We start from the raw sequence: 18,928 nt of genomic DNA, 5'->3' as shown, positions 1-18,928 counted from the left end.
AATAGCAGCAGCAGCACAGGATCAGACACAGCTCCAGCATAGCAGCCTAGTGGAGAGCAGAGAAATAGCAGCAGCAGCACAGGATCAGACACAGCTCCGGCATAGCAGCTTAGTGGAGAGCAGAGAAATGGCAGCAGCACAGGATCAGACACAGCTCCGGCATAGCAGCCTAGTGGAGAGCAGAGAAATAGCAGCAGCAGCACAGGATCAGACACAGCTCCAGCATAGCAGCCTAGTGGAGAGCAGAGAAATAGCAGCAGCAGCACAGGATCAGACACAGCTCCAGCATAGCAGCCTAGTGGAGAGCAGAGAAATAGCAGCAGCAGCACAGGATCAGACACAGCTCCAGCATAGCAGCCTAGTGGAGAGCAGAGAAATAGCAGCAGCAGCAGCACGGGATCAGACACAGCTCCAGCATAGCAGCCTAGTGGAGAGCAGAGAAATATTAGCAGCAGCACAGGATCAGACACAGCTCCGGCATAGCAGCCTAGTGGAGAGCAGAGAAATAGCAGCAGCAGCACAGGATCAGACACAGCTCTGACATAGCAGCCTAGTGGAGAGCAGAGAAATAGCAGCAGCACAGCATCAGACACAGCTCCGGCATAGCAGCCTAGTGGAGAGCAGAGAAATAGCAGCAGCAGCACAGGATCAGACACAGCTCCAGCATAGCAGCCTAGTGGAGAGCAGAGAAATAGCAGCAGCAGCAGCAGCAGCACAGGATCAGACACAGCTCCGGCATAGCAGCCTAGAGGAGAGCAGAGTAATAGCAGCAGCAGCACAGGATCAGACACAGCTCTGGCATAGCAGCCTAGTGGAGAGCAGAGAAATAGCAGCACAGGATCAGACACAGCTCCGGCATAGCAGCCTAGTGGAGAGCAGAGAAATAGCAGCAGCAGCACAGGATCAGACACAGCTCTGACATAGCAGCCTAGTGGAGAGCAGAGAAATAGCAGCAGCAGCAGCACAGGATCAGACACAGCTCCAGCATAGCAGCCTAGTGGAGAGCACAGAAATAGCAGCAGCAGCACAGGATCAGACACAGCTCCAGCATAGCAGCCTAGTGGAGAGCAGAGAAATAGCAGCAGCAGCACAGGATCAGACACAGCTCCAGCATAGCAGCCTAGTGGAGAGCAGAGAAATAGCAGCAGCAGCACAGGATCAGACACAGCTCCAGCATAGCAGCCTAGTGGAGAGCAGAGAAATAGCAGCAGCAGCACGGGATCAGACACAGCTCTGACATAGCAGCCTAGTGGAGAGCAGAGAAATAGCAGCAGCAGCAAAGGATCAGACACAGCTCCGGCATAGCAGTCTAGTGGAGGGCAGAGAAATAGCAGCAGCAGCACAGGATCAGACACAGCTCTGGCATAGCAGCCTAGTGGAGAGCAGAGAAATAGCAGCAGCAGCACAGGATCAGACACAGCTCCGGCATAGCAGCCTAGTGGAGAGCAGAGAAATAGCAGCAGCAGCGGCACAGGATCAGACACAGCTCTGGCATAGCAGCCTAGTGGAGAGCAGAGAAATAGCAGCAGCACAGCGCAGGATGAGACACAGCTCTGACATAGCAGCCTAGTGGGGAGCAGAGAAATAGCAGCAGCGGCAGCACAGGATCAGACACAGCTCCGGCATAGCAGCCTAGTTGTGAGCAGAGAAATAGCAGCAGCAGCACAGGATCAGACACAGCTCCAGCATAGCAGCCTAGTGGAGAGCAGAGAAATAGCAGCAGCAGCAGCACAGGATCAGACACAGCTCTGGCATAGCAGCCTAGTGGGGAGCAGAGGAATAGCAGCAGCAGCGGCACAGGATCAGACACAGCTCTGGCATAGCAGCCTAGTGGAGAGCAGAGAAATAGCAGCAGCAGCACAGGATCAGACACAGCTCCAGCATAGCAGCCTAGTGGAGAGCAGAGAAATAGCAGCAGCAGCACAGGATTAGACACAGCTCTGGCATAGCAGCCTAGTGGAGAGCAGAGAAATAGCAGCAGCAGCACAGGATCAGACACAGCTCCAGCATAGCAGCCTAGTGGAGAGCAGAGAAATAGCAGCAGCAGCAGCTCAGGATCAGACACAGCTCTGGCATAGCAGCCTAGTGGAGAGCAGAGAAATAGCAGCACAGGATCAGACACAGCTCCAGCATAGCAGCCTAGTGGAGAGCAGAGAAATAGCAGCAGCAGCACAGGATCAGACACAGCTCCAGCATAGCAGCCTAGTGGAGAGCAGAGAAATAGCAGCACAGGATCAGACACAGCTCTGACATAGCAGCTTAGTGGAGAGCAGAGAAATAGCAGCAGCAGCACAGGATCAGACACAGCTCCGGCATAGCAGCCTAGTGGAGAGCAGAGAAATAGCAGCAGCAGCACAGGATCAGACACAGCTCCGGCATAGCAGCCTAGTGGAGAGAAGAGAAATAGCAGCAGCAGCAGCACAGGATCAGACACAGCTCCGGCATAGCAGCCTAGTGGAGAGCAGAGAAATAGCAGCACAGGATCAGACACAGCTCCAGCATAGCAGCCTAGTGGAGAGCAGAGAAATAGCAGCAGCACAGCACAGGATCAGACACAGCTCCAGCATAGCAGCCTAGTGGGGAGCAGAGAAATAGCAGCAGCAGCACAGGATCAGACACAGCTCCGGCATAGCAGCCTAGTGGAGAGCAGAGAAATAGCAGCAGCACAGCACAGGATCAGACACAGCTCCAGCATAGCAGCCTAGTGGGGAGCAGAGAAATAGCAGCAGCAGCACAGGATCAGACACAGCTCCAGCATAGCAGCCTAGTGGGGAGCAGAGAAATAGCAGCAGCAGCACAGGATCAGACACAGCTCCAGCATAGCAGCCTAGTGGAGAGCAGAGAAATAGCAGCAGCAGCACAGGATCAGACACCGCTCCAGCATAGCAGCCTAGTGGGGAGCAGAGAAATAGCAGCAGCAGCACAGTACAGGATCAGACACAGCTCCGGCATAGCAGCCTAGTGGAGAGAAGATAAATAGCAGCACAGGATCAGACACCGCTCCAGCATAGCAGCCTAGTGGAGAGCAGAGAAATAGCAGCAGCAGCACAGTACAGGATCAGACACAGCTCTGACATAGCAGCCTAGTGGAGAGCAGAGGAATAGCAGCAGCAGCACAGGATCAGACACAGCTCTGGCATAGCAGCCTAGTGGAGAGCAGAGAAATAGCAGCACAGGATCATACACAGCTCTGGCATAGCAGCCTAGTGGAGAGCAGAGAAATAGCAGCAGCAGCTCAGGATCAGACACAGCTCCAGCATAGCAGCCTAGTGGAGAGAAGAGAAATAGCAGCAGCAGCAGCACAGGATCAGACACAGCTCTGGCATAGCAGCCTAGTGGAGAGCAGAGAAATAGCAGCAGCACCGGATCAAACACAGCTCCAGCATAGCAACCTAGTGGAGAGCAGAGAAATAGCAGCAGCAGCACAGGATCAGACACAGCTCTGGCATAGCAGCGTAGTGGAGAGCAGAGGAATAGCAGCAGCAGCACAGGATCAGACACAGCTCCAGCATAGCAGCGTAGTGGAGAGCAGAGAATAGCATCAGCAGCACAGGATCAGACACAGCTCCAGCATAGCAGCCTAGTGGAGAGCAGAGAAATAGCAGCAGCAGCACAGGATCAGACACAGCTCTGGCATAGCAGCCTAGTGGAGAGCAGAGAAATAGCAGCAGCAGCAGCAGCACAGGATCAGACACAGCTCTGGCATAGCAGCCTAGTGGAGAGCAGAGAAATAGCAGCACAGGATCAGACACAGCTCTGGCATAGCAGCCTAGTGGAGAGCAGAGAAATAGCAGCACAGGATCAGACACAGCTCTGGCATAGCAGCCTAGTGGAGAGCAGAGAAATAGCAGCACAGGATCAGACACAGCTCTGGCATAGCAGCCTAGTGGAGAGCAGAGAAATAGCAGCAGCGGCACAGGATCAGACACATCTCCGGCATAGCAGCCTAATGGAGAGCAGAGAAATAGCAGCAGCACAGGATCAGACACAGCTCCAGCATAGCAGCCTAGTGGTGAGCAGAGAAATAGCAGCAGCAGCACAGGATCAGACACAGCTCCAGCATAGCAGCCTAGTGGAGAGCAGAGAAATAGCAGCAGCAGCACAGGATCAGACACAGCTCCGGCATAGCAGCCTAGTGGAGAGCAGAGAAATAGCAGCAGCAGCAGCACAGGATCAGACACAGCTCCAGCATAGCAGCCTAGTGGAGAGCAGAGAAATAGCAGCAGCAGCAGCACAGGATCAGACACAGCTCTGGCATAGCAGCCTAGTGGTGAGCAGAGAAATAGCAGCAGCAGCAGCGGCAGCACAGGATCAGACACAGCTCTGGCATAGCAGCCTAGTGGAGAGCAGAGAAATAGCAGCAGCAGCACAGGATCAGACACAGCTCCAGCATAGCAGCCTAGTGGAGAGCAGAGAAATAGCAGCAGCAGCAGCAGCACAGGATCAGACACAGCTCTGACATAGCAGCCTAGTGGAGAGCAGAGAAATAGCAGCAGCAGCAGCAGCACAGGATCAGACACAGCTCCGGCATAGCAGCCTAGGGGAGAGCAGAGAAATAGCAGCAGCAGCACAGTACAGGATCAGACACATCTCCGGCATAGCAGCCTAGTGGTGAGCAGAGAAATAGCAGCAGCAGCACAGGATCAGACACAGCTCCAGCATAGCAGCCTAGTGGAGAGCAGAGAAATAGCAGCAGCACAGGATCAGACACAGCTCCAGCATAGCAGCCTAGGGGAGAGCAGAGAAATAGCAGCAGCAGCACAGGATCAGACACAGCTCCAGCATAGCAGCCTAGTGGAGAGCAGAGGAATAGCAGCAGCACAGGATCAGACACAGCTCTGGCATAGCAGCCTAGTGGAGAGCAGAGAAATAGCAGCAGCAGCAGCTCAGGATCAGACACCGCTCTGGCATAGCAGCCTAGTGGAGAGCAGAGAAATAGCAGCAGCAGCACAGGATCAGACACCGCTCTGGCATAGCAGCCTAGTGGAGAGCAGAGAAATAGCAGCAGCAGCACAGGATCAGACACCGCTCTGGCATAGCAGCCTAGTGGAGAGCAGAGAAATAGCAGCAGCAGCAGCAGCACAGGATCAGACACAGCTCCAGCATAGCAGCCTAGTGGAGAGCAGAGAAATAGCAGCAGCAGCACAGGATCAGACACAGCTCCGGCATAGCAGCCTAGTGGAGAGCAGAGAAATAGCAGCAGCACAGGATCAGACACAGCTCCAGCATAGCAACCTAGTGGAGAGCAGAGAAATAGCAGCAGCAGCAGCACAGGATCAGACACCGCTCTGGCATAGCAGCCTAGTGGAGAGCAGAGAAATAGCAGCAGCAGCACAGGATCAGACACAGCTCCAGCATAGCAGCCTAGTGGAGAGCAGAGGAATAGCAGCAGCAGCACAGGATCAGACACAGCTCCGGCATAGCAGCCTAGTGGAGAGCAGAGAAATAGCAGCAGCAGCAGCACAGGATCAGACACAGCTCTGGCATAGCAGCCTAGTGGAGAGCAGAGAAATAGCAGCAGCAGCACAGGATCAGACACAGCTCTGGCATAGCAGCCTAGTGGAGAGCAGAGAAATAGCAGCAGCAGCAGAGGATCAGACACAGCTCCGGCATAGCAGCCTAGTGGAGAGCAGAGAAATAGCAGCAGCACAGGATCAGACACAGCTCCAGCATAGCAGCCTAGTGGAGAGCAGAGAAATAGCAGCAGCAGCAGCACGGGATCAGACACAGCTCTGACATAGCAGCCTAGTGGAGAGCAGAGAAATAGCAGCAGCAGCAAAGGATCAGACACAGCTCCGGCATAGCAGTCTAGTGGAGGGCAGAGAAATAGCAGCAGCAGCACAGGATCAGACACAGCTCTGGCATAGCAGCCTAGTGGAGAGCAGAGAAATAGCAGCAGCAGCACAGGATCAGACACAGCTCCGGCATAGCAGCCTAGTGGAGAGCAGAGAAATAGCAGCAGCAGCGGCACAGGATCAGACACAGCTCTGGCATAGCAGCCTAGTGGAGAGCAGAGAAATAGCAGCAGCACAGCGCAGGATGAGACACAGCTCTGACATAGCAGCCTAGTGGGGAGCAGAGAAATAGCAGCAGCGGCAGCACAGGATCAGACACAGCTCCGGCATAGCAGCCTAGTTGTGAGCAGAGAAATAGCAGCAGCAGCACAGGATCAGACACAGCTCCAGCATAGCAGCCTAGTGGAGAGCAGAGAAATAGCAGCAGCAGCAGCACAGGATCAGACACAGCTCTGGCATAGCAGCCTAGTGGGGAGCAGAGGAATAGCAGCAGCAGCGGCACAGGATCAGACACAGCTCTGGCATAGCAGCCTAGTGGAGAGCAGAGAAATAGCAGCAGCAGCACAGGATCAGACACAGCTCCAGCATAGCAGCCTAGTGGAGAGCAGAGAAATAGCAGCAGCAGCACAGGATTAGACACAGCTCTGGCATAGCAGCCTAGTGGAGAGCAGAGAAATAGCAGCAGCAGCACAGGATCAGACACAGCTCCAGCATAGCAGCCTAGTGGAGAGCAGAGAAATAGCAGCAGCAGCAGCTCAGGATCAGACACAGCTCTGGCATAGCAGCCTAGTGGAGAGCAGAGAAATAGCAGCACAGGATCAGACACAGCTCCAGCATAGCAGCCTAGTGGAGAGCAGAGAAATAGCAGCAGCAGCACAGGATCAGACACAGCTCCAGCATAGCAGCCTAGTGGAGAGCAGAGAAATAGCAGCACAGGATCAGACACAGCTCTGACATAGCAGCTTAGTGGAGAGCAGAGAAATAGCAGCAGCAGCACAGGATCAGACACAGCTCCGGCATAGCAGCCTAGTGGAGAGCAGAGAAATAGCAGCAGCAGCACAGGATCAGACACAGCTCCGGCATAGCAGCCTAGTGGAGAGAAGAGAAATAGCAGCAGCAGCAGCACAGGATCAGACACAGCTCCGGCATAGCAGCCTAGTGGAGAGCAGAGAAATAGCAGCACAGGATCAGACACAGCTCCAGCATAGCAGCCTAGTGGAGAGCAGAGAAATAGCAGCAGCACAGCACAGGATCAGACACAGCTCCAGCATAGCAGCCTAGTGGGGAGCAGAGAAATAGCAGCAGCAGCACAGGATCAGACACAGCTCCGGCATAGCAGCCTAGTGGAGAGCAGAGAAATAGCAGCAGCACAGCACAGGATCAGACACAGCTCCAGCATAGCAGCCTAGTGGGGAGCAGAGAAATAGCAGCAGCAGCACAGGATCAGACACAGCTCCAGCATAGCAGCCTAGTGGGGAGCAGAGAAATAGCAGCAGCAGCACAGGATCAGACACAGCTCCAGCATAGCAGCCTAGTGGAGAGCAGAGAAATAGCAGCAGCAGCACAGGATCAGACACCGCTCCAGCATAGCAGCCTAGTGGGGAGCAGAGAAATAGCAGCAGCAGCACAGTACAGGATCAGACACAGCTCCGGCATAGCAGCCTAGTGGAGAGAAGATAAATAGCAGCACAGGATCAGACACCGCTCCAGCATAGCAGCCTAGTGGAGAGCAGAGAAATAGCAGCAGCAGCACAGTACAGGATCAGACACAGCTCTGACATAGCAGCCTAGTGGAGAGCAGAGGAATAGCAGCAGCAGCACAGGATCAGACACAGCTCTGGCATAGCAGCCTAGTGGAGAGCAGAGAAATAGCAGCACAGGATCATACACAGCTCTGGCATAGCAGCCTAGTGGAGAGCAGAGAAATAGCAGCAGCAGCTCAGGATCAGACACAGCTCCAGCATAGCAGCCTAGTGGAGAGAAGAGAAATAGCAGCAGCAGCAGCACAGGATCAGACACAGCTCTGGCATAGCAGCCTAGTGGAGAGCAGAGAAATAGCAGCAGCACCGGATCAAACACAGCTCCAGCATAGCAACCTAGTGGAGAGCAGAGAAATAGCAGCAGCAGCACAGGATCAGACACAGCTCTGGCATAGCAGCGTAGTGGAGAGCAGAGGAATAGCAGCAGCAGCACAGGATCAGACACAGCTCCAGCATAGCAGCGTAGTGGAGAGCAGAGAATAGCATCAGCAGCACAGGATCAGACACAGCTCCAGCATAGCAGCCTAGTGGAGAGCAGAGAAATAGCAGCAGCAGCACAGGATCAGACACAGCTCTGGCATAGCAGCCTAGTGGAGAGCAGAGAAATAGCAGCAGCAGCAGCACAGGATCAGACACAGCTCTGGCATAGCAGCCTAGTGGAGAGCAGAGAAATAGCAGCACAGGATCAGACACAGCTCTGGCATAGCAGCCTAGTGGAGAGCAGAGAAATAGCAGCACAGGATCAGACACAGCTCTGGCATAGCAGCCTAGTGGAGAGCAGAGAAATAGCAGCACAGGATCAGACACAGCTCTGGCATAGCAGCCTAGTGGAGAGCAGAGAAATAGCAGCAGCGGCACAGGATCAGACACATCTCCGGCATAGCAGCCTAATGGAGAGCAGAGAAATAGCAGCAGCACAGGATCAGACACAGCTCCAGCATAGCAGCCTAGTGGTGAGCAGAGAAATAGCAGCAGCAGCACAGGATCAGACACAGCTCCAGCATAGCAGCCTAGTGGAGAGCAGAGAAATAGCAGCAGCAGCACAGGATCAGACACAGCTCCGGCATAGCAGCCTAGTGGAGAGCAGAGAAATAGCAGCAGCAGCAGCACAGGATCAGACACAGCTCCAGCATAGCAGCCTAGTGGAGAGCAGAGAAATAGCAGCAGCAGCAGCACAGGATCAGACACAGCTCTGGCATAGCAGCCTAGTGGTGAGCAGAGAAATAGCAGCAGCAGCAGCGGCAGCACAGGATCAGACACAGCTCTGGCATAGCAGCCTAGTGGAGAGCAGAGAAATAGCAGCAGCAGCACAGGATCAGACACAGCTCCAGCATAGCAGCCTAGTGGAGAGCAGAGAAATAGCAGCAGCAGCAGCAGCACAGGATCAGACACAGCTCTGACATAGCAGCCTAGTGGAGAGCAGAGAAATAGCAGCAGCAGCAGCAGCACAGGATCAGACACAGCTCCGGCATAGCAGCCTAGGGGAGAGCAGAGAAATAGCAGCAGCAGCACAGTACAGGATCAGACACATCTCCGGCATAGCAGCCTAGTGGTGAGCAGAGAAATAGCAGCAGCAGCACAGGATCAGACACAGCTCCAGCATAGCAGCCTAGTGGAGAGCAGAGAAATAGCAGCAGCACAGGATCAGACACAGCTCCAGCATAGCAGCCTAGGGGAGAGCAGAGAAATAGCAGCAGCAGCACAGGATCAGACACAGCTCCAGCATAGCAGCCTAGTGGAGAGCAGAGGAATAGCAGCAGCACAGGATCAGACACAGCTCTGGCATAGCAGCCTAGTGGAGAGCAGAGAAATAGCAGCAGCAGCAGCTCAGGATCAGACACCGCTCTGGCATAGCAGCCTAGTGGAGAGCAGAGAAATAGCAGCAGCAGCACAGGATCAGACACCGCTCTGGCATAGCAGCCTAGTGGAGAGCAGAGAAATAGCAGCAGCAGCACAGGATCAGACACCGCTCTGGCATAGCAGCCTAGTGGAGAGCAGAGAAATAGCAGCAGCAGCAGCAGCACAGGATCAGACACAGCTCCAGCATAGCAGCCTAGTGGAGAGCAGAGAAATAGCAGCAGCAGCACAGGATCAGACACAGCTCCGGCATAGCAGCCTAGTGGAGAGCAGAGAAATAGCAGCAGCACAGGATCAGACACAGCTCCAGCATAGCAACCTAGTGGAGAGCAGAGAAATAGCAGCAGCAGCAGCACAGGATCAGACACCGCTCTGGCATAGCAGCCTAGTGGAGAGCAGAGAAATAGCAGCAGCAGCACAGGATCAGACACAGCTCCAGCATAGCAGCCTAGTGGAGAGCAGAGGAATAGCAGCAGCAGCACAGGATCAGACACAGCTCCGGCATAGCAGCCTAGTGGAGAGCAGAGAAATAGCAGCAGCAGCAGCACAGGATCAGACACAGTTCTGGCATAGCAGCCTAGTGGAGAGCAGAGAAATAGCAGCAGCAGCACAGGATCAGACACAGCTCTGGCATAGCAGCCTAGTGGAGAGCAGAGAAATAGCAGCAGCAGCAGAGGATCAGACACAGCTCCGGCATAGCAGCCTAGTGGAGAGCAGAGAAATAGCAGCAGCACAGGATCAGACACAGCTCCAGCATAGCAACCTAGTGGAGAGCAGAGAAATAGCAGCAGCAGCAGCACAGGATCAGACACAGCTCCAGCATAGCAGCCTAGTGGAGAGCAGAGAAATAGCAGCAGCGGCACTGGATCAGACACAGCTCTGGCATAGCAGCCTAGTGGAGAGCAGAGAAAGAGCAGCAGCTGCACAGGATCAGACACAGCTCTGGCATAGCAGCCTAGTGGGGAGCAGAGAAAGAGCAGCAGCTGCACAGGATCAGACACAGCTCTGACATAGCAGCCTAGTGGTGAGCAGAGGAATAGCAGCAGCGGCAGCACAGGATCAGACACAGCTCTGGCATAGCAGCCTAGTGGAGAGCAGAGAAATAGCTGCAGCAGCAGCACAGGATCAGACACAGCTCCAGCATAGCAGCCTAGTGGAGAGCAGAGAAATAGCAGCAGCAGCAGCACAGGATCAGACAAAGCTCTGGCATAGCAGCCTAGTGGAGAGCAGAGAAATAGCAGCAGCAGAGGATCAGACACAGCTCCAGCATAGCAGCCTAGTGGTGAGCAGAGAAATGGCAGCAGCTGCACAGGATCAGACACAGCTCTGGCATAGCAGCCTAGTGGAGAGCAGAGAAATAGCTGCAGCAGCAGCACAGGATCAGACACAGCTCCAGCATAGCAGCCTAGTGGGGAGCAGAGAAATGGCAGCAGCTGCACAGGATCAGACACAGCTCTGGCATAGCAGCCTAGTGGAGAGCAGAGAAATAGCTGCAGCAGCAGCACAGGATCAGACACAGCTCCAGCATAGCAGCCTAGTGGAGAGCAGAGAAATAGCAGCAGCAGCAGAGGATCAGACACAGGTCCGGCATAGCAGCCTAGTGGAGAGCAGAGAAATAGCAGCAGCAGCACAGGATCAGACACAGCTCCGGCATAGCAGCCTAGTGGGGAGCAGAGAAATAACAGCAGCAGCACAGGATCAGACACAGCTCTGGCATAGCAGCCTAGTGGAGAGCAGAGAAATAGCAGCAGCAGCACAGGATCAGACACAGCTCTGGCATAGCAGCCTAGTGGAGAGCAGAGAAATAGCAGCAGCAGCAGCACAGGATCAGACACAGCCCTGGCATAGCAGCCTAGTGGAGAGCAGAGAAACAGCAGCAGCAGCACAGGATCAGACACAGCTCTGGCATAGCAGCCTAGTGGGGAGCAGAGAAATAGCAGCAGCAGCACAGGATCAGACACAGCTCCAGCATAGCAGCCTAGTGGAGAGCAGAGAAATAGCAGCAGCAGCACAGGATCAGACACAGCTCTGGCATAGCAGCCTAGTGGAGAGCAGAGAAATAGCAGCAGCAGCACAGGATCAGACACAGCTCCAGCATAGCAGCCTAGTGGTGAGCAGAGAAATAGCAGCAGCAGCACAGGATCAGACACAGCTCTGGCATAGCAGCCTAGTGGAGAGCAGAGAAATAGCAGCAGCAGCAGCACAGGATCAGACACAGCTCCAGCATAGCAGCCTAGTGGAGAGCAGAGGAATAGCAGCAGCAGCACAGGATCAGACACAGCTCTGGCATAGCAGCCTAGTGGAGAGCAGAGAAAGAGCAGCAGCAGCAGCACAGGATCAGACACAGCTCCAGCATAGCAGCCTAGTGGAGAGCAGAGAAGTAGCAGCAGCACAGGATCAGACACAGCTCCAGCATAGCAGCCTAGTGGAGAGCAGAGAAATAGCAGCAGCACAGGATCAGACACAGCTCCAGCATAGCAGCCTAGTGGAGAGCAGAGAAATAGCAGCAGCACAGGATCAGACACAGCTCCAGCATAGCAGCCTAGTGGAGAGCAGAGAAATAGCAGCAGCAGCACAGGATCAGACACAGCTCCGGCATAGCAGCCTAGTGGAGAGCAGAGAAATAGCAGCAGCAGCAGCAGCAGCACAGGATCAGACACAGCTCTGGCATAGCAGCCTAGTGGAGAGCAGAGAAATAGCAGCAGCACCGGATCAGACACAGCTCCAGCATAGCAGCCTAGTGGAGAGCAGAGAAGTAGCAGCAGCACAGGATCAGACACAGCTCTGGCATAGCAGCCTAGTGGAGAGCAGAGAAATAGCAGCAGCAGCAGAGGATCAGACACAGGTCCGGCATAGCAGCCTAGTGGAGAGCAGAGAAATAGCAGCAGCAGCACAGGATCAGACACAGCTCCGGCATAGCAGCCTAGTGGGGAGCAGAGAAATAACAGCAGCAGCACAGGATCAGACACAGCTCTGGCATAGCAGCCTAGTGGAGAGCAGAGAAATAGCAGCAGCAGCACAGGATCAGACACAGCTCTGGCATAGCAGCCTAGTGGAGAGCAGAGAAATAGCAGCAGCAGCAGCACAGGATCAGACACAGCCCTGGCATAGCAGCCTAGTGGAGAGCAGAGAAACAGCAGCAGCAGCACAGGATCAGACACAGCTCTGGCATAGCAGCCTAGTGGGGAGCAGAGAAATAGCAGCAGCAGCACAGGATCAGACACAGCTCCAGCATAGCAGCCTAGTGGAGAGCAGAGAAATAGCAGCAGCAGCACAGGATCAGACACAGCTCTGGCATAGCAGCCTAGTGGAGAGCAGAGAAATAGCAGCAGCAACAGCAGCACAGGATCAGACACAGCTCCAGCATAGCAGCCTAGTGGTGAGCAGAGAAATAGCAGCAGCAGCACAGGATCAGACACAGCTCTGGCATAGCAGCCTAGTGGAGAGCAGAGAAATAGCAGCAGCAGCAGCACAGGATCAGACACAGCTCCAGCATAGCAGCCTAGTGGAGAGCAGAGGAATAGCAGCAGCAGCACAGGATCAGACACAGCTCTGGCATAGCAGCCTAGTGGAGAGCAGAGAAAGAGCAGCAGCAGCAGCACAGGATCAGACACAGCTCCAGCATAGCAGCCTAGTGGAGAGCAGAGAAGTAGCAGCAGCACAGGATCAGACACAGCTCCAGCATAGCAGCCTAGTGGAGAGCAGAGAAATAGCAGCAGCACAGGATCAGACACAGCTCCAGCATAGCAGCCTAGTGGAGAGCAGAGAAATAGCAGCAGCACAGGATCAGACACAGCTCCAGCATAGCAGCCTAGTGGAGAGCAGAGAAATAGCAGCAGCAGCACAGGATCAGACACAGCTCCGGCATAGCAGCCTAGTGGAGAGCAGAGAAATAGCAGCAGCAGCAGCAGCAGCACAGGATCAGACACAGCTCTGGCATAGCAGCCTAGTGGAGAGCAGAGAAATAGCAGCAGCACCGGATCAGACACAGCTCCAGCATAGCAGCCTAGTGGAGAGCAGAGAAGTAGCAGCAGCACAGGATCAGACACAGCTCTGGCATAGCAGCCTAGTGGAGAGAAGATAAATAACATACAGAAATAGCACAAATTACCCATGTGAAAAACAGTTTGTTTCACACTGAAAATCGATTGTGTTTATGATTCTCAGGGATTCTTGTTTCCTGAACTAGAATTGGAAATTCAATTTTTGACAAAAAACCATCAGTTTTGCCTGAATTTTCAGTGTGAAACAATGCCCTAAGTGACCTGAATAAACACGGATACAGTGGTAAACATGATTCATCCCAAGTTGTGTTTTTCTACACTACACTGACACGGTAAGACGATTAATTTCTCTCTTTTGCTTAAACCTTCTTCTCCTCCTCACAACACACTCTCTTCCTGGGTTTTGTAAAAAAAAAAAAATCCTCTCCTTACAGTCCCTCCTGAACATCTGTGGGGCTCTAGAGATGTATTGCCCCCTTCCCCCCCCCCCCTCCCACACACACACACTGGCCTTCTCTACATCTTTGGTTCGATAACCCTAAAAACATCACACATGTGAACTGTGCTCTCCTCCACTCTTCACGGGCATACGCTTCCTCTCCAAGTTTGTAAATTTTTTTTCTGTGGGATATGCAGGATAATGGATCTAATTCTTGTAGAGACAAATAGACAACCAGAAGACCATGGGAGAGCAGCCCATACTGTACCTGAAAGACATCATTTGCCAGGTTTTTTCATTTCAAGTTTCCTTTAATAATTATCTCTAGATGAAAATTCTAAAATCTTATATGCGTTGTCAGAAACCGGCCCCGCGGCACGCCTGCGTATACAGTTCCCGACTACGGGTTTGACCAGATCAAGCGGGGAGCAGCCTTATTCAAGCTAAAACCAAGGCTGTGACCCCTCAAACACTTCTCACTGCCACCACTAGCTGCCGCAAGACACTTCCACTCTGCTGTCGAGTAATCTGCACGCAATCCGTGCTTTTGTATTCGGGTCAGCTTTGTGCTTTAGGCCGAATACGGGAACGCCACGCACACACACAGTACAATCGTACAGTAGCACGGCACAATCAGGCACTGACTTGTAATGCAAGATACACTGCAGTCTCTCGTTCTAGGCTATGAGTGTTAGTTTAGTACAGCAGAAGTCAAACTTATTAAATAACGATTTAATATTCCAGGAAAAAAAGTGGAACAATGTAGAAAATAATATATACAAAAGATTTACAAAAACAAAGTAAAACATTACAAAATAAAAGTTACAAGGATACACAACAAGACAAGTTGCAAAAATAAAAGGGGAATAAAAAAAAACGTTACCAGCGTAGGTTAGAAATTAGTTGGCGGGAGAACGCCGTTTCCGATTCACTCGGGATCCTCCCTAGCTATGTGCTACCTCCAAGAGAAGATGATCTGTGACTGTCCTAGCTGCTGTTTTATAGCAAAATTTGTGCCCCGGGGCCACCCCAATGTCCAGGTCCAGGAATAATCCAATTTCCTGTTTAACACGTGCAACTTCAAAGCGTTCCTGTTTTAGCTTGTGAAGTTTGGGGTAAAACTATAGTCTAGTACGTACATCAAAACATTGTGGAGTGAGGCTTCCTCCTGTCATATGTAAATTCCAAGGCTTTTCCTGTCCACTTTGAACTTGGCAGACTCAATTAGTCAGATTGTACTTTGGCCAACAAGTAGCTGTTTACATGTACACAGAGTTCAAAGCAATGTTGTTATGTAATTACCTGTACCCAGACACAGACCATCACATCTGAGACAGCAGATCAAAGGTGAAGACCTGACTGCTATTGTTCACCCTCAAATGCAAATGTACTACAGGAGATCCAATTAGCAGCTTCCAACTTCCAGAGGACTGCATACAGACTCAAGATAGCAGCTTCCTTCAACCATACACATGTGACGCACAATGAAAAATATCTTCCTGTATTATCCTTAACATCATAACTAGCTGCTATCATGACATACGTGACTTATAAAACAGTTCTGTGTTTACCTCTAAATTAAAGAGTAAATCACATTTTTTTCCTTCTTTCTAGAATGGCAACTGTTGCAGAAGAGTTGAACTGTTCCATCTGCCTGAGCCTTTATACTGAGCCGGTGTCCCTGAGATGTGGACACAACTTCTGCCGGGGGTGTATTGAGGCCGTGCTGACAACACAGGATGGGACTGGAGTCTACAGCTGTCCAGAGTGCAGAGAGGAGTATTCACAGCGCCCTCTGCTGGAGAAGAACAGGAAGTTGTCTAACATTGTGGAGAGTTTTAGTTCTACCGAACCTGAACAGAAGACCGAGATCTACTGTACTTATTGTGTGGATTCTCTTGTACTTGCATCTAAAACGTGCCTCCAGTGTGAGACCTCCATGTGTGAAAAGCATCTTAAGGCCCATAACAGGTCAGTGGATCATGTGCTGATTGAGCCCACCAAATCATTTGCAGATATAAAATGCCCTACTCACAAAGAGATCATTAAATACTACTGTGCCAAAGATGGCGTCTGTATCTGTATGTCCTGCTGGGTGGCTGGTGACCATGTGGGACACAAGATGGAGCTTTTAAATGATGCCACTGAGAAAAAGAAAGTTGAACTGAAAGCTAGTAGTGAGAAACTGAATAGTGATAAACATGAAACTCAGAAGAGGATCCAGAATTTGGCCAACCACAGGACACAGGAGAAAGGAAAAGCAGCCACTATCACCGGGAGAATCACCGAGCTGTTTGGTGAAATGAGGAAACAACTGGATGAGGAGGAGAAGAGAGTCTTGGCTGCGGTCACCAGACAGGAGCAGAAAATCTCACGCTCAGTCTCTAACTTCATAGGAGAGCTGGAGAAACAGAAGGACAGATTGTCCAATTGTATTCATGAAGTAGAGGAGGTCTCTGAAATTACGGATCAGATAACTTTTTTGAAGACAAAACTAAAACGTGACCACAGCATCATTGGAGGTGACATCATGAGTGATGTAAAAGATGTAGGAGGTCTAGATGAGACGATGATCTCACTGACATTGCACTTAGGAATTTACAACTTTATTGACAGGCTGACAGAACTGAAGAAAAATACAAAGATCTCAGGAGTAGAAAACCTAGATGTCTCACTAGACGCAAACACGGCTAGTAACATTCTTGTATCGCAGGATCTCAGGTCAGCTACTTTTCATCCAAGTTTTGTAAGATCGAGACTTCCAGAGAGGTTTAAATCCAAAGTGTTAGGTAATTGCTTGATTTCATCAGGAAGAATTTACTGGAAGGTAGATGTGGGTAAAGCACAGGAATGGCTGATAGGAGTGGCTACTCAGGCAATTCCTAAGAGGGGGGCTTTCACTGAAAAAATGTGGGGTCTGCAATTTTTAGAGAAGCTAACGGCCATTCACAATAACACCCAGGAAACTATTTCTTCTGATTCAACTATGCAAACTGTTGGAATATATCTGGATTATGAAGCAGGGCGTCTGTCCTTCTACCAGCTGGGTGACCCCATCAGACATCTACACACCTTCACTGCCACCTTCACTGAGCCCCTCCATGCAGTTTTTGCTTTGAATGAGAATTCTCAAATCACCATCAAAAATAAAACTCTTAACTATTAATAACAGCAGCCTGTATGTCTGTCCATTGAAAAGTCCTTCAGGCCTGGAACCCACTACAAAGCGCAATCGCTATCGTTTTTAATGAGCGTTTTGTAATCAATTTCATGAGCGATTTTGGTAGCGATTTTGAGAAGTGTAAGTGTTTTGCCAGTGATTGTGTAGCGATTCGCATTTTTAATTCTGATTGGTCCTTTCAATTAATTTACATTTGTTTACAGTGTGCAGTAATTTAAAGACGCTAGCAAAATCGCTCTGAGTAGGTTTTGACAAGCGATTATGCCAGCGTTTATATACTTTACATCGCAGAAATGCTAATGCTAAACGCTAAAAATGCTGCAATCGCTCCAGTGGAATTTGTCCCATATATTAACATGGATAATGAGCGTTTAGGGAAATCACAAGCGTTTTGAAAAACTCCCTAAACGCTCACAAAATCGCTCTAGTGGGTTCCAGCCCTTACATTGTTTTAGTTTTCAAAGTAAACTCCAGGTTCACATGACTGCTTTGGTTCTGCTTCTGACTCTGACTTGCTTCATCCATAGTGCTGACTTGAACGGGCAAGGTCCTGCCCCCAAGCTCTGCAGGAGTTCAAGGGACATTGCATCATAGTAGTGTGTTGCCATAAATCTTCCTCCAAAGCTGGGAGGAGGTGTAAGAGGAAGTGAACTCCAGAAGTCATGTGCAGGGCATGATTTGTATTTTCCAGCACCCAAGACACTATGTCACCAATCGCCTCCCCCCCCAATTCTGTCCAACACCCTGACTGGCAATCACAGATGTGAATGGGATCCCTCTCTTTTGCTGCTCTGTCACCCATTCGACGAAGAAGCACTGCTCTGTCCACTCCCTAATTTCGCGCTCCTGCCTGGATGCACAGCAGCCGATTCCGTTCTGGCCATGCATACTTCAGAGATTATGCTTATGTATGAGCAGCACTTTTCAAGAAGGCATACCCGTAACACTCCCGGCCTGTGCTGTGCAAATCCGTACAGAGGAATCAGGAAAAATGGGCGCATACAGTTAATAAACTAAAAGGGCGCATCATAGGTACCAATGCAAGATATCGGCTATTGAGCGCCAAAGAAGAAATTAGGGCGGTGAGACCATGAAACCAACATTTTTTGCTTTTAGAATAAGTTTTGTAAATCGTTAAAACTTATTTGATCATTTTAAAATTCATTTTTAGAAGTATAATGCGTAAATGATCATTTTGAAGCTTATTATCATAGAAATATAACGCTTTTTGTATTAGCCTGTTTTTCAGAATTATAATGCCTATATTATAGTTTTAACATTTATTATCTTAGAAATATATCGCTTTTTATATTAACATTGTTTTCAGATTTTTAATAAGTACTTTATTGTTTGGCAATTTATTCCCTTAGAAATATATCACTTTTTGTATTAATTTTATTTGCAGAAAAGAAGGGAGGGAGGGGTCTTAGCGTTATGCTCCACAAGGGGGAGGTCTTAGGGTTAGGCAACACAAGGAGGAGTTTTAAGGTTAGGCACCACCAGGGAGATGTCTTAGGCTCGTTACACACCAAAAGCGTGCAGGAGAACGGCTCCTGCACGCGTTGCGGCGTGTCGTCGGGAAACTCCGGTGCGATGCTGAGTAGCGGCGGTGGTAGTTAATTACCCCGAAGGGGAAACAGCGATTCCCGACGATAAAATGCGCCGGGAGGCGTCGTACCGCAACGTATCGAAACGCAGCGTCGGGTGTGAAAGGTAAAAGGAAAGTCTATGGACTTTCCTTTTACCTTGGTTAACGCAAAGTATAGACTTTGCGTTAAAACGCCAGAAGTGGGCTCTGGTGTGAAAGAGCCCTTATGGTTAGGCACCACCAGGGGGGATCTTAGGGTTAGGCAACACAAGGGGGAGTTTTAAGGTTAGGCACTACCAGGGGG

At 51.1% G+C, this 18,928-nt stretch overlaps 1 protein-coding gene across 1 annotated transcript in view; it reads left to right on the top strand.

Annotated features, from left to right (window-relative positions):
- LOC137525338 (uncharacterized) overlaps window positions 1–18,928 on the top strand; it is a 92,491-nt gene that overhangs the window by 58,123 nt on the left and 15,440 nt on the right. Inside the window, exon 2 of the mRNA XM_068246391.1 lies at window positions 15,470–17,018. Within this exon, the coding sequence (XP_068102492.1) occupies window positions 15,471–17,018 (1,548 nt within the window). The 5' untranslated portion in view covers window position 15,470. The remainder of the gene's footprint in view (window positions 1–15,469; window positions 17,019–18,928) is intronic.

The sequence above is a fragment of the Hyperolius riggenbachi genome, chromosome 7, assembly GCF_040937935.1.
Source record: "Hyperolius riggenbachi isolate aHypRig1 chromosome 7, aHypRig1.pri, whole genome shotgun sequence".
In the NCBI taxonomy this organism is placed as follows: domain Eukaryota; kingdom Metazoa; phylum Chordata; class Amphibia; order Anura; family Hyperoliidae; genus Hyperolius; species Hyperolius riggenbachi.
Note: the sequence above shows the minus strand (reverse complement) of the source record. Positions and strands in the feature narration are given on the sequence as shown.